At 40.8% G+C, this 16,062-nt stretch overlaps 1 protein-coding gene across 10 annotated transcripts in view; it reads left to right on the forward strand.

The window, feature by feature from the left end:
• The window catches only part of NTM (neurotrimin), a 918,697-nt gene that overhangs the window by 883,697 nt on the left and 18,938 nt on the right, over positions 1–16,062 (forward strand). For all 10 annotated transcript variants that reach the window (XM_032868947.1, XM_032868956.1, XM_032868957.1 and 7 more), the window contains 2 exons: positions 13,132–13,266; positions 15,203–15,323. In XM_032868947.1, the coding sequence (XP_032724838.1) occupies positions 13,132–13,266; positions 15,203–15,323 (256 nt within the window). The remainder of the gene's footprint in view (positions 1–13,131; positions 13,267–15,202; positions 15,324–16,062) is intronic.

Here is a 16,062-nt window from a genome sequence, read left to right on the forward strand (position 1 = left end):
CTAAAACTACAGAACGGCATTGCTCTATGGAGTGGAATTCAGGATTTTCTCAATAGACGCAGCCGTTGCTTGAAACCATATCCCGGAGTGCCAGCTTCCGTCTCTGGGGTGGTGCTGCTTATTGTATGTAGTGCTGGCTGGCGGGGGTGTTTCTACTGCAGAGGCTCCCCCTTCTCCTGTTGAGGCCCACTTTGTGTTGATGACAGCACATTTTTTCCTGCCTTTCCCAGGAAGGTAAAGAGCCTAATCACATTGCCTGCAATCATTCCACCACTAATTACATATAGACAGAGCTGAATCACCAAGCTGATTCCAGTTGGAAAAAATTCATCCAAATTGACGATGACATAAGAAAGCTCTCTGAGACACTTCTGATTAGGGCACGCTGGATCCTCACTCATTCAGAGGAAGCAGGGACATTAGTTACAAGAGCTTTTAACTAAGGATATTTGTGGAGATCGCCAAACCAAGCTCTTATTCACTCCAGCCCGAGCTTGATGAAGGCTTTTTTAGTTCCTCTAAGGAAATGTGGGGGAGAAATTTCTTTAACTTAAGGAGGCTTGAGAGGTAGGTCCAGCTCTTTATCAGAAGGAAGAAAAATCAACCTTAAAAAATAGACCTCTGTTGTTTCTTCAAAAGCCACCAAAGAAGGTTGTAAAGAGTTCATTATGGGGGCACCTGGGTGGCTCAGTCAGTTAAGCATCTATCTTCAGCTCAGGTTATGATCCCAGGGTCTTGAGATTGAGCCCCATGTCAGGCCTTCTGCTCTGCGGGGAGCCTGCTTCTCTCTCTGCCTGTTGCTCCCCCTTGCTTATGCAGTTGCTCACTTTCTCTCTGCCAAATAAATAAATAAATAAAATCTTTTTGAAAAATAAATAGTTCATTATGATAGCCAGCACAGCCACCAAAATTATAGTCAGTCAGTTCATTCATTCAGTCTCTGACCATATGATCATCTGGTGCCCTCTCTGTGTTAAACACTGCTATAGATATTAGAAACATAGAAATAAGTAAGAGTTCCTTTCTTCCTGAGAATTTGAGTCCAGATGGGTAAACATATGTAAACATATAACAATGCAGTGTGATTAGTACAACACACGAAACAAACCCAAAAAATAAGCTGGGTAGAAAGGAAACAAGGATCTTTGAATGTCAACAAAGGGTTCCCAGAGGAATGACATGTAAGATGGTTTTGAAGGATGCACATTTTAAAATGGACAAAGAGGTATTAGATGTCAGGCAGAGAAGAAGAAGGTACAAAGGAACAGATCAATAACTTAGCGTTTTAGGAACTTTGCCAGTGTGTCCACTGGATGTGGGGAGAAAGGAGTTGGTAAGAGAGTAATCTGGAGTTATAGACAACAGTCCGCTGATAAGAAGCCTGTATCTGCCACGTCAAAGAGGAATGCAGAGCATTGAAGGGATTTAAGCTGGGGTGGCATTGATTTTTATTTTTGGCAATTATTGGACGAAAATAAAAACAATGAGCTGGAAGCAAGGAGATCAATAAAGAAGGTATTAAAATAATCCCCAGTAGACAATGGGCACCTGAATTAAGATAGTTAACAATGACAAGAAAAAGAAGGAAATAGATTTGAAATCTCTAAAGAAGGCAAAAGCAACAGGATTTGTTAACTGAAGGTGAGGAGTGAGAGAAAGAGAAGAATCACATATGACTCTCTCTCTCTCTATCTATCTATCTTAGAAGAGTGGGGGGGTAGCTATGCTAGCAACAGAGATGAGTGGGTATGGGATGAGAGCAGATTTGAAGGGCAAGACCATGAATTCAGCCCATGGTGTCTGTGAGACTTACAGGTGACGTGTTGGTGGGCTGAGACCTCAGCAGAGCCTCCTGGGGTCGGGGATGTACATGTGGAAATTATGAACATAGCTGGTAATTTACAATGTAGGAAGGAGGTTTCAAAGTATAGATTGGCCTGGGAGAGGGGTTAGATGTAGCAGAGTGACCCTTCTTTCCAATATTTTGTTCCTTCTAACATTTACTGACCATCTTCCATGTGTCAATCCCCCTTCTGTGCCTCTGCACAAAGCCTCTCATATAATTCTCAGACCCAACCAAAGTGTAATAAGAAAAGTCTTCACATTTTACTAATGAGGGAACTGGGGCTCAGTAATTTACTCAAAGTTACCTAATTGCTGAGAGAAATAACCATAATCAGGATTCAGAAACACCATGTTTATTCCAGTAGATCATGGTTGTCTTGTTTACATACAGTACATTTCATCCGGGACCCATGTGTGCATGCTTATTTTTAGATGTGATGTGAAATGAAGAGAGGTAGAAGGAAATATTAGTATTGTCACTAACGAAAGAGTAAGTCAACTTTTCTTTCTTTTCCATACATTCTTTTTTTTCATAGGTTTTGTGTGCTTGAATATTCCACCTGTGTATAGCGGAACATTAAGAACAAACAGGTGGGCAAGGCCTTGCAGCACAGCAGGCAGTATGATTTGGTAGCAAGTAGCTTTAGTGGTGGGTAGATTTTGAGAATTATTTGCAAAGTTTATGTGTGTATCTCTCTCTCTCTCTCTCTCTCTCTTTCTCCCTCTCTCTCTACACACACACACACACACACACACACGCACACATATGTATATTCAAAGGCTACAAACAAATATGGTAAATACACAGGTTTTCAGCCACATCTCCCTTTTTCTCTGAGCCCAGATCATCCTACACCAATAAACTTCCTGCTAGTCTATGGGTATTTCTATGGGATTTTCTCAAAACATTTCTTACACACTTGGAAATTCATGGATAATATTTACATTTCTAGTATGGATGGTACTTTGCAGTTTCCCATCATGATCTAATCTGAATATACATATTAGATTACCTTAACTATAAATATGACCCTACCTCACCTTTTCTGCTCTCTCCCATCCCCCAGGGAGATGAGTGTTTGTTTGATGTAATTAAACAAATGGTCATTGTTTGTTTGATGTAATCACCAATAAATGGAACTCCTCAGGAAAGCCCTCATTCTGTTCTCCATCTGAGGATGCTTCATGCCAAGGGAAGACCTTGTCCTTGCTCCCTCCATGTACAGCAGGCGCCTGGTTAATCACTGTTGGTCATGGAGCTCTGTGGGAATGGACAGAACCTTGCACACTTTGCTCCTCCCACCCCAAGTCTTGGCAAGCACACCCCTTTTTTAGTGATAAAAGAACTCTTCAGATCTGCATAACTATTCCTCAAAAGGATTTTTTAGAAACTACTTATCTACCCATCCTCCACAAAATAGTTAATGAAAAATGCACAAGGCTGTGCTTTTTCTTCTAGAGTTATGTCTTTCCCATCATCAACTACATTTTGAGGAGCTTTTCTGTTTTTTCTTTGTTGGGCTGGGAGTTGTAGAGATTTGAGTCTGTATCATCACTGGGGGATGAACATAAGAAATATGGAAGTGTAGATATTAACCTTTTTCAAAAAAATATAGAATCCTAATGAGGGGAAAAAACACACACACACATAGGTCATTTCTTAAGGTTCAAAACCTCCTGGGGTTAGAGTTCCACAGATTAAGAACTCCTGTTCTTAATCTAGATAATCTAGAAAGTGTATTCATGAGTAAATTACAGGCTGAGTGTAGAGACTGTTCTGCGTTTCTAAGGCAATTCAGAACCAGGTGATGAAGGGGACTCTCTGTGAGTGGACTTCTGACCCGAGGCTGTGCCTGTTGGTTTCAGGAGAGACTTAACACAACAGAAGCCTCCCAAGTAAAAATAATTTCCTCAAATTAACCTGAGCAGGAAATTTCAAACCAATTAAATCCTTCACGTTTCTCAGCACTTAGTACAGACTTACATCTCTAGAGATTTAGAAAAAGAGAAAGCAAACAGCCAAGATACTGAGGTAATATGACACTGCGGAGTTCTATATTTATCCCCTATCAATGTCTTTCAGATCAAATTGGCTGAGTTTACAAATCAAAAGCTGATTTCTTTATTTATTTTTTTTTAGCAGCCATCAGCTGCACTGCTGCAAATACCCAGGTTCCAGACATCAAGCTGCAAACTCCAAACATCCAGCTGTGTGCTTTCTGACTCTGATATCATCACCCATAATAGAGGGTCTGCATGCAAAACCGAGCTGACAGCCTTCGTGGAAACGCACACAGAAGAGCACACTACTCCCAGGGCCCAACCAGCTTCTGAAGCCGCATCTGCTTAGAGTACTAGTGTCATGTCATGACAGGAAGGGACAGGCCACAGAGAAACACAGGGCTTGGCTCTGCGAAGTCCCAGGGCTCGTTTTCATATAATTACATTTTGAGATTCAGCTCCTCCCTAATATATCACTAATGATTAATCCCAGAAAGTTTCAAAATTCAAATATCAAGGAAATTCTTTCTTTTGCCCTTCTATATATCAGTATAATTATCTATTACATTTTATACATGCATATTCACACATATTCAAATAACATATGAATCATACATATATATGATAAATGCATACGTGTGTGTGTGTGTGTGTGTACATGCACGCACACACACACATACTGGGACACCTGGGTGGCTCAGTTGGTTAAGCATCTGTCTTCTACTCATGTCATGATCCCGGGATCCTGGAATCAAGTTCCAAATCTGGCTCCTTACTCAGCAGGGAGCCTGCTTCTCTTCCTGCCTGCCATTCCTCCTGCTTGTGTTCACTCTTTAGTTCTCTTTCTCTATGACAAATAAAAATAAACAAAATCATACACACACACACACACACACACACACACACACACTCAGTTTCCACTATCAAATGAGGTTTTATTTGTTTGTCTCTTTGTTTTCTAGAGGAAGAGAGAAAATGTACATGCAGGGTACATGCAGGGAAGGGAGGGGCAGAAAGAGAATCTTTAGCAGGCTCCATGTTGGGCTCAATGGTGGACTCACTTTCATGACCTTGAGATCATGACCTGAGCCAAACTCAAGAGGTTTAACAATTTACAGACACTTAACCGATTGAGCCACCCAGACACCCCTCAACTAACTTCTTGCTATATGCCAGGATCTATGCTAAGTGTCTCGCTTTTACCGTGATAGATAATAGATAGATAATAGATAGACAGATAGATAGATAATAGATAATAGATAGATAATAGATAGATAGATAATAGATAATAGATAGATAATAGATAATAGATAGAAATGCAATTTATAGTTGGCATCAGTTTATGTAATACTTTATTGGATCGCTATTGCTTTATGATGGATTCAGGTTAATAGATTAATTTTTCAACTCTCAACTTGCATTTGGATCTTAAGCAGAGAAGATAATGAGCATAGACGCTGTCTGGGGGATGGTATCTTCTGTGTGTAGGGCATGGTACAAGAGGTGCTGTGACCAGTTGATGTTGATCTGAACAACTCACTCTTAGGTATCTAACAGAAAACTGAGGGGAATGATAAGTTTCCCAGCTTTAAGAAGAGGCCATATGACATCAGTACAGATCTGACAGTGTCAGGGAAGTAATGGCATGGGGACATTGTCATGGGTTGTACACTCAGCAATCTTAGCTCCTGGCTCTCTAGCAACAAACACTACCATGTTATGGGAAGAGCCCTCTTCCACGGTGGAAGCCAGGTGTTTAGAACTAAGCAGTCTGTCCTGTCCCCCAAATGTGGTCCCTATATTGCTACCAAGAGTAACTTTCATAGTGAATATTTGAGGCCGTACCTCAGGGCTAGTCTAAGCCTATTGGGCCCTCTAGAACTTTTTTCTGAAAGAGATCTTATAAATTCACTTATTCTTGGAGAGATCCTCAGACTCTCTTTTCTGTCAGCTGTAGTCTCTGTATCGAGGGGAAAGGCCGAATATAAATATAAATATAAATATATATCTCCATATTTATACACATACAGATAACATAAAAAGATTAGATAGAATATAGACATACAGTTTACAGTTGGCATCTATAGATAGAATATAGATAGGTTATGTATTTGTATCCATGTCTCCTTTTATTCTTAATTGTGAAATCAGAGACATTTCTCAAACCCTCATCAGGTCTCACATGGGCTGTGCAGCTACACCAGCTTTCCTAGAAGAAATGATCCCATGAATCTGTATCCCTTATAAATCAAATCCTATTTTAAGTGAAGGGAGTAGAACTTTCTCGTTAAAGGATCTGTGGTGAATCCTTTGTAAAGTTTATTATTATTAAATTCCCTAGAAAAGCAGAGATCTGATTATTCTTTCATCTCTACCTTGAGATTTTCCTGTATCGAGGATCTTGTATATTAAAATGTGCTCAAACAGAGTTGTGGTATCAGTGGTAGCTGCCGTCTATTGAGAACTTGCTATGTTCTAACGACTTTACACATATTTGCTTATTTAATACTCACAGTAACCCTATAAAGTAGTATCATGTACCCCATTTGACAGAGGAGGAATCTGAAGCACCAAGAAGGGAATTATCAGCCATCGGTCCTCTGGGGCCCACTGAGGGCTTGGGAACTGCCCCGTGCCTGTGGTGCAGTCAGGTCAGTGGTGCTGACAACCATGATCAGCTCTTACGTATAACTTCAGACCCTCAGGAGCTACGCTGTGTGGATAAATCAATACTGTTACCATGTTTGGATATGCTTTGTAACACTGATTGTCTCGTCCTGTTGCTGTCAGTGTTGCTATCTCGATTCCATGTGCATCCCATGTGTTCCCGGCCTGATCCAGCAGTCCAGAGTGCATCGGTGCCCTAACACGGGCACCTCAAAACCATTTGCTCTGGGTCACAGGGATTTGGGTGCTGTGGGACAGTAACCACACCTCTGTCACCTTGCTCTTGCCCTCCCTCCAACCTCCCAGCCTCTGAACAAAACCATGCTGGTCAACTCCTAAAAAAGGCCCCAGGGGGACACCCGCTAGCCAGTCCTGGAAATAGCTGTCCCTGAAGCCCAGGCTGAGTTTAACAGAAGCATCCTGATGAGAACAGACAGGGAAAGAAAGCAGTGGCACGAGTATTGGTCTAGGACTAAACTAGTCACAGCCCTTAAATTTAAATAAAAAAAAAAATTCCAACTCTCAAATTTTGGAATTCTGTGTTCTGCTTTTTTTTTTTTTTTCGGTTTCTGAGGCCCCATGATTTTTATCTCAGCTGGTATACATGCCATAAAAATATTAAGTAAGGAGACAGCTGTGTCCTCTCCTCTCCAATAGCTACGGCTGTTCTTCTGACAAGCTTATTCTTGGGTGCAATAAAAATGATAATTGTGGCTATTATTATTTTCAGTCATAAAGGTCTTTTAACACCCCATCTATGAACTCAGAGACTTGGGGTTAACTTTTCCAAGTAAGTATTACTTATCCCGGGCAGTTTTTCTCCTGTGATTTGTTATAAATTGCTGATCGAAACCCTTTGGATAAGGTGAGACTCCCCTGGGGACCGAGTTGCAGGTGCAAGCCCATTTCCAACTCGCTTCCTTTCCCTGCTTGGGTTGTCAGATTCCACCTCATGAAATAGCTATGCTCCGAAGAAGTTGGCTGTAAGACAAACCCCGTTAGATAAATCATACATCCTCATTGATCTACATTTTTAAATTAAGAATGCATTCCTCTGAGGAAATAATTGGCCCCAAGACTAAATATAAATTATACTAAACACTCAATAAACCTTTTAAAATCACATATTTAAAGAAAGCCCGTTTTGTTAGAACACTAATAGTGATGATATTTTTTAAAGACGGGAAATACAAATATCGTGCTAAGAACAATTACCAGAAGTGACACCACCTTGGGAATAGAGCCACAGAAAGATTAGGTGAGCAACAGGGAGCTCCCGACTTTTTTTTTTTCTTTCTTTCTTTTTATTTGAACTCAGCATATAGTTTTTTTTTTTTAAGATTTTATTTGTATATTTGAGAGAGAGAGGATGAGAAACAGAGAGAGAGCAGGAGAGAGGGGAGAGTCAGAGGGAGAAGCAGACTCCCTGGTGAGCAGGAACTCGATCCCAGGGCTCCAGGATCATGACCTGAGCTGACAGCAGTCGCTTAAGCAACTGAGCCACCCAGGTACCCTTAGCCTGTAGTTCTGCAGTTGTTCAATTCATTAATAAGAAGCTGACAAACTTTAGATTATGTAAACTACTTTCCTAGGTGCCTTGAAAGCCAGAGTTATCAAAGATTGGTCCCCGCCACCAGGATTTCATTTCCATTGGAAAATCGGGCCAGTGCAAACAGCATAAAACAACTGGCCAACAGAAAGTGCTATTGTAGTTGCAGGAGCAGTGGGCTGGACATCAGGAAACCTGGGGTTTTCCATCACTAACCAGATGTAGATTCCCCTGCACTGCAGTTTCCCTCATTAAGATAAAAGGATGTAATGATACTGCTAACTCTCATACGTGGCTGTATGTGGCAATTTCCTAGTAAAATGAAAACTCCTCATTCCTGAAGATTCTGACTTAATAGGTGTGGGTAGGATCTAGAAATCTATATTTAAACAGCTATTCTAGGGAATTCTACTGAAGTCAGACTATGTCCTAATATAGCAACTATGGAGTTATATATAACCATTAATGTCTCTTTAAGCTCTCACATTTAATTCCCTTCTGGTTTTTAAAGCCTAGAGGGGCTCTGCATGGAACAAGAGTGCAGGAGAGTCACAGGCATTGACAGAAGACAGAAGGGCGTTTGCGAGTTTCCTAAGGCCACCATAACAAAGTAGCCCACACTAGATGGCATAAATAACACAGGTGCATTATCTCGCAGTTCTGAAAGCTAGAAGTCCAAAATCCAGGTGTCCACTGGTTCATGTGCTCTCTGAGAGCCGTAGGGGAGAATTTACATTGTCTCCTTTAGCTTCTGTGATTTGCCAGCAATCCCTGGCTTTCCTTGGCTTGTAGAGTCATCACTGTGGTCCCATGGCCATCTTCTCCCTGTGTATCTTCACACAGTCTTCCCTCTGTGCCTGTCTGTGTCCAAATTTCTCCTTTTTGTGAAGATACCAGTCACACAGGATTGACCCACCCTCATTTTAATTTGATTACTTTTATAAAGACTCTGTTTCCAAATAAAGTCACACTGTGCAGTGCTGATGATCAGGACCACAGCAGATCTTCTGGGGGACACAATTCAACCCATATCAGGGAGTTTTCAGGGAAGAATTAGGATTTGAAAGCAAGGTGGTGTCTGCCTTGGTGACAGAAAGAACATAGTTCTCTGAGTGATGGATGCAATCTGTACAAAAGGAACGATGGTGTTGGTCCAAGATGAATAATAGCAGGGCCAGGCTTGAAAGCTGTGGTGGCAGCGGTAGAGACCATGGTGGTGACAGAGCTAACACCTGCAGAAATTTATCACGTGCCTTTCACTGCCCCAGCCACGTGGCATGTGCATTCCATCCTCAAAGGACTGCTCGAGGTAACAATATTCTGAGTGGTGGAGAGAAAGCAATGGTGGCACAGAGGAGTGGCATAAGTCAACTCCTCAGGAAGCTTCCCGTAGAGGATCAGGTTTGTCTGATGCCAAGCTTTTCCTTTTTCTCGGGATGACCTGCTGCCTTCCTCATGGCACAGGTGCGAAATGAGCTGGCGTGAGTAGATCAGGCTACTTGTTGAAGGGTTTCCATAAAGCAGTGGGATTTGTGTTTGATGTTACAGAAAATAGGGAGCCATTTTTAGTGTCTGGAGAGTTGTGACATGATGGAGGGGGTGTTTTAGGAAGATGAATGTGTCATTTCCACTAAGGGATGTGTTTTCTTTGGAAAATAAAGACTTACAAATGAGAAGCTATTGACCATGAAGGGTTTCTTTTCATAGGATTTTATCAAGTGATTTGCTTCTTTCCCTGCTCGTAGCTCTTAACCAAGAATTTCCTTTAGCACCTTAAATGCACTTTAAAATATGCTCTGCTTATCTGTTTCCCCCCCCAATATTCTTTCTAAGTTCCTCATATGAGTGATAAAGCATTGATCATTTACAGCCAGAGCACAATTGCTGTTTCAAAGAAAACTCTCCTTGAATCATTAACTCTATAAATTCAATCATCAACTCTGTAAATTTCAGTTTAGGGCTTTTTTTTTATTGTTGTTGTTTAATTCTTCATTTGCTTTAAGTAGCAACTATAGGAATTTCATTTCTGGTGGTTCAGAATTTAATTTGTTACATTGCTAATCTTTTTCTCTGTTTTTCTTATACATGGTTCTCCTACAGAAAAAAAAAAATGTGAGGATAAAGGGGAAAATAATAACAGTGAAACCTAAAATGTATAAAGCATTTTACTATACAAATTACTCTTCTTGTGACTTACCCAATTTAATCAGAAAGTAGACATGTAACAATTGGTGAACAGTACAGTGATTGTGGTCTCTCTATAACTCTACATTTGGTCTGGAGAACATATGATAGTAAAATTAAGCCTCGTTGCTTTTTGCAGGATGACTTAAGTGTAAATCCCTTCCCTCTGGTAATAGAAATCTGGATCGATGGAGAACATACGGCTTCTCCAAATCTTAAGCCATCCAAATTCCTTTTCTACATAAGATTGCCTGATATTCATGTATAAAATTAAACATACACTAATACACCTGTCCCCACTTGATAAATTCTTGATTGTGATTACCCTAAGATTTATGTGCTTGCATTTGAGTCTGTAATTCCCCGGACTTGCTTCTCATTTGGATGTCCAAATAACAAGCTCATCCAAGCTGGGTCCTTATCAATCTTGCTGTGGTCACACAAGAACATACGTGGATGGTGAAATTAAAGTGTATGTATGGCCTCTGGTTGGAGGTAAGGATAAGAGATGCAGAGATCACCTGTGTCCTTTAGTTTCCTTGCTTTGGTGGTATAGTACACAGCCTCCCAGGAGATGTGAGTTCCTACCAATCACTGCTCTGACACTGGAGCTCAGTCCAGAAACAGCTGTCCAGAGCTAATTTATTTCCTAATGCTACAGCACTGTTAATTTATAAATTACATTGGTAATTTGAGCTATTATTAATTTCAGATGGTGTAGGGCAAGCCTAATTAAAATATGACACCAATTGTCACACATATGTACCAAGGACTACCATTTAAAATTAATGGGAATATTAAGTGTGACACTGGTCTCTGAGATACTTTGCACAGTAATTATAGCATTCTAGCTGGGAAAGATCTGACAAATGTAGGCTTGAGGTTGGAGAAAATAAACAATGACAACATAGAAGGAAACACACCTTCTTCATGTCAACCTTCTCTTTTTATTCCCTGCACTCTTCCTCAAATCAAGGTTAGTACTTCTTTCCCTAAAGATGCTTACAAAACAGTAACAAGAAAGCTATTGTTCATTAGCAGTTTCTTACTTGTTGGGAATGTGAGTCTTTGTGGGTTAATGTTGATTGCCCCCTCCATAGCCTGGACTTCTGGGCCCTGTTTTCCACTTATTAATGTGTTCCTGGTTCTTGTTGTGAATTTTGGTTGCTTACTGTAACAGATACAGGCTGTTATTTTGCTCTCATGTAGATAGTATGGGCAAGAGAGTGTCTACCCATGTTTAGTGTGGGTTCCATGTGGCATGAAGAAGTATGAGGAAATGCTTAGGTTGGGCTTGTTACTGGATGGTGGCACAGATTTCTCATGACCAAGAAGTGGTGACAGGGATGGGAAGGTAGTGCCCGTAATTGACAAGATAGTCATTTTCTAATTGTTGTTATTGTTATTTCTACTGTTATCTTGACAAGGATGGTGACCTTAGTGATGTCATGGAACAAACACAATGGGAACTTTACATACCATATCTATTTTTCTTTGTATTATATTAGTGTCTTACTATTGTCATTTTCATGCTTTGGATCTGCAGATCCATTAGGCATTATGGGGGGTCTAATCATCCAGAGAAAAATGCTTCTTTCTTTCCTTTACTCATGTGGACCACTCATGTTAAAATAGTTTCACTCCACCTGAGTCTGGCTTCCCAGCAGATTACAGGCTTCCTTCCTAAAGCAACAGGTTTGCAACCTGTGAGAGTTTTCAGATTGCTTTTGTGTATATGTATGTTTTTATTTGTTACCCCAAACAACCCTGTGAGGTTCTAGAACTGTATGCACAACATGCCTGTGAAATGTCTCTCAGTTGCCTGGGACAGTCTCAACGCATGCTTTTATTGTCCCAGAGTAACTATTAATAGTTCCTCTTTTACCCTTAAAAGTATCCCTGTTTACATAATAAAATATATCATCAAACTATCTTTACTTAACAGAGAAGGCAGAGTAATGCTGGGATGTAAGCAGTTCCTTTGGTTCTCCCTTGCCTTTTCGTAAGTAGGCTGAAGTTCACGGTGACTAAGGGAGAGAACTGTGAAATCAGTCTTCCAGGCTTTAACCTTGCTGTTCCCATAAGACAATGCGCATGGTTAGTGCTCAAGTAGGAAGCCAGTAGGTCGAGGGTTGTCTTTTATTCATAATTGTTCAACAGAGAAAACGTGTCTCACGGTTAAGACATGACATGTTAAGATTTGCCACCATGTCTCCTTGCTCTTGACTTTCTTCCGTATTTGTGGTTGAAGTCTGGTGTCCTTTTTGTTGGTTTGTCTTCAGGATCTTCTATATGAGAGTTCTAGGCAGATCAAAATTTAGAAAACTGATCTTTGCTTATTTTATTGAGTGTCTAAATCTAAAAGCTGGAGTTTAAGTTTATTTTGTCAGTGTTGCCACTGCCTTCTGTGGCTCGTGTGTGTATAACTGTTAGTGTGGTGTTTTTAATTGACTTATGGACTGGGATGCAGTGATCAGCTCTAGACTTCAAGGTTCAGCCTTAGTGATACCTTGGAATCAGAAAGAGTTAATATTCACGTATGGTGCCTAACTTAGATCCCAAAGTCCCACCGCTTGGTAAGATTTGGCCATGTAAATGTCAAAATTATTAATCACTTATTGAGGACCTGTAATTCTCCAGGCTCTGTGTTCAGTCTAGGTAGGAGCACAAACACTTCAGCTGCTCTACTGGGAAACTAAAGGAAAGTTGATGGAAGCAGTAGAAGGGCAGGGAGTGGGGGAAGGAGAATGGGCATCGTTCTTAAGAATCGAAACTTGGAAATGGCACAATTCTCTGAAGACATAACCATTTTATAGTTTGTTTTCTAAGTTTATACCTTTGGTGTTTTGTTTTGTTTTGTTTTCTCACCGTACCTTCCCCTGCAGCTGTGGGCTTTGTGAGTGAAGACGAGTACCTGGAAATCCAGGGCATCACACGGGAGCAGTCGGGGGACTATGAGTGCAGTGCCTCCAATGATGTGGCCGCACCAGTGGTCCGGAGAGTAAAGGTCACCGTGAACTGTAAGTGGTCTCAGGAACCCCCACCCTGTGCGTGTGAGGCTGGCTGCTATCATGGCCACAGTAAAGAGCTGGATCACAGAGCCAGAGGCTGACTCAGGATGGGAACTAGTGCCATATCATTGTCCATTCTCTGCTTTCAAGAGGAGTAATTCCAAATTCTAGTTTTAAAAAAAGTTGCAGCTGAAAGTAATTTAATATAATCCCGAACTAGAAGATCATTAAATGGCTTTCAATGTACAATTTATAGAAATGCATCTTTGAATCCCAACTTTTCCCATACTTTGCTCATAGTGTTTCCTAGATCTTCCCTCTTTAGGCCAGTCATGTCCATAGTAGGGAGCAAAAATACCATGAGTATAAAGGAAATTTATGATACATTTATGGAAATTTATTGTACATATTTATGGTGTATTTATGTGATCTCATACTTCTGTGATTACATATGTTGATGTACAAAGTGTACATTCATAATTTAAATATAAATAAACATACACATATTAAAGGATGCATCTCAGAACCTGATTTTGACTAACAGAGGTACAGAATCTGTAAAGTTTGGAGGCCACTGCTCTAGACCCCTCATTCTCTCTTATCAACCAATCAGATTCTCTCTGACATTGACCCTCCTCCACTTCCCCACCTGTGTCTCATGCTCTCTCCTCTTGTTTATAGTATACATTGAGTAGTTCCATGGGACTTTTGGAAAGTTTTCTCTGCTGTGCTCATTTCAGGAAGTCTTACAACAGGATAGAACCCAAGAACTAACCCAGCAGACAAGAAGCATTTCCTTTTCAAAACTTTGGGGTGGAAGTGTGGGAAGAATATTGTGTCTTGGTGGTTATTCATTCTTTAATGTTTTGCTTCCTTTTAAAATCTGAACCTACTTAATGCACAGCACTTTAGGAAGCAAGGGGATAGGTATAAAAATGCTACCATTCTTATACCAGAATGTGTACCACCAACTTGTTAAAGGGATTTGAAATGATTTGCAGTTAATAAAAATTAACCTGGAACGTAAGGGGATGGGAACAAAGGGAGAACCTATTTACGACAGTAAGTGAAAGCTAGGGATAAGCGAACACCAGAAATATATACTTCAAGGAGGGTAGACGCAGGTGCAGAATTTGGCTTTGAGTTGTGAAATCAAAATGGGGAGACATCATCTGCTTTAAGGTTTATGTCCATAAGATGAAAGCAAACCTGTTGCTTGGGAAAAACACCGATTTTCCTGGTACTGAGACGCAAGAGAAATTTCTCTTTAGTGTCTCCACAAATAGATCACTTTGAGATAGTCAACAACGTCACACATGGTACTTCTGCAATAAATAGAATGCCAAGTTTATTATGGCTGTTTTTCATAATGCACTTCAATGTAAACTGTTGGAATTGCCAAGGGTAGTTAGATAAAGACTTCAAATGAATGCAGGCCAAGTTTATAGGTCTAGTCTGGTCTGGCTGGATTTGGGGATCCATTTTAGGATGCTTTAAAGAATAACTGATCTGTCTATGCTTCAGGAAATTCTCCATGAATATTATTTCTTGCAACTGAGCTTTTGATGGGAATTGAATGGTTTGAGGTTATAGACTCTGGCAAGAACCTGGTGTGTAGAAATTCTATAAGGCTGATTAAAGGAGTGTAGGGTTGATGGGCTAGCATTCTCCTATGAAAGTTAAAAAGTTTAAACAGGAAATATGCCTGAATACCTGCTCATTCCACCTCCGCACAGAGGGGAACAGCACCCATACAAGCTAGGAAGACAAGCTTTTCCTTAGCACCGTGTTGAGTGGTTTCACACTCTGGCTCAATTCATGTACAATTTGTCAGCTTGAGCAAGCAGAGGTAGAGCAGGGAGTAAACACCAAAACCAGTGAATGAGGCAGCCTGCTTCACTTTAGGATGCATTTTAAAATGCTACAGCACATCTTCTCTCTGCAGACCCGCCGTACATTTCAGAAGCTAAGGGGACAGGCGTCCCTGTGGGACAGAAGGGAACACTGCAGTGTGAGGCCTCAGCTGTTCCCTCTGCAGAATTCCAGTGGTACAAGGATGACAAAAGGTAAAGACTCCCTCCCTACCTTACCTGGCTCCAAGGAGAAGAAAGTTTTTCTAGCTTCCCGTTTCCAGATGGTTACGCAGGAATTTCTGAGCAATCTTCTCCTAGTTCCAACTAGTTATCAAGGTGGGGGGGTGGGGGATGTATTTTCTGATTAGTCATGGTTTTCAGCTCTGTTTTTAACATTTTCATACAGAGTTATCCCTTGCTAATCAACGGGCCTGAAACAAAACATTTTTTAAGAAAAGCAAAATCTCAGAGAAGGCCACAGAAACATTGCAAGGCCTGTGAATTTTTTTTTTATAGGGCAAGAAAATAATGTGTTCTCCCTGAAGCTATTTTTAACACACTCTCAAGGCTTGCATTAAGAAACTGAGAATGTTCACGGGGTGCTGGGAGTGGCTAAGAAGTTAGCAGGTCTCCAGTTCAGTTCCGGACACCGTAGGTGGTGGTGGATAAAGGAGTCCATGACCTGATTTAGCCCTCCCTTTGTGCCTGGGTTGTTCTTTCAAGGTAAAAGAAAAGAAAGGGGACTATTCCCTTCCCTCCCATTGTTGCAGCCATCATCGGGATATCTGTTGTGATTCAGGGAAGATTGTCATTGCGAGAAGTTATCAAATGGCGAGTTAGCACAGGGTTCAGCAGCTCAGAACAGCCAGGCAACATGACAATTACTGTGATCAAAGAGCTATTTTAAGGTGGGTGAACAACGAATAAATGTGCAAGAGCTGTCCATGTTCAA

The sequence above is a fragment of the Lontra canadensis genome, unplaced genomic scaffold (assembly GCF_010015895.1).
Source record: "Lontra canadensis isolate GAN:19392208 unplaced genomic scaffold, GSC_riverotter_1.0 scaffold36, whole genome shotgun sequence".
In the NCBI taxonomy this organism is placed as follows: Eukaryota; Metazoa; Chordata; class Mammalia; order Carnivora; family Mustelidae; genus Lontra; species Lontra canadensis.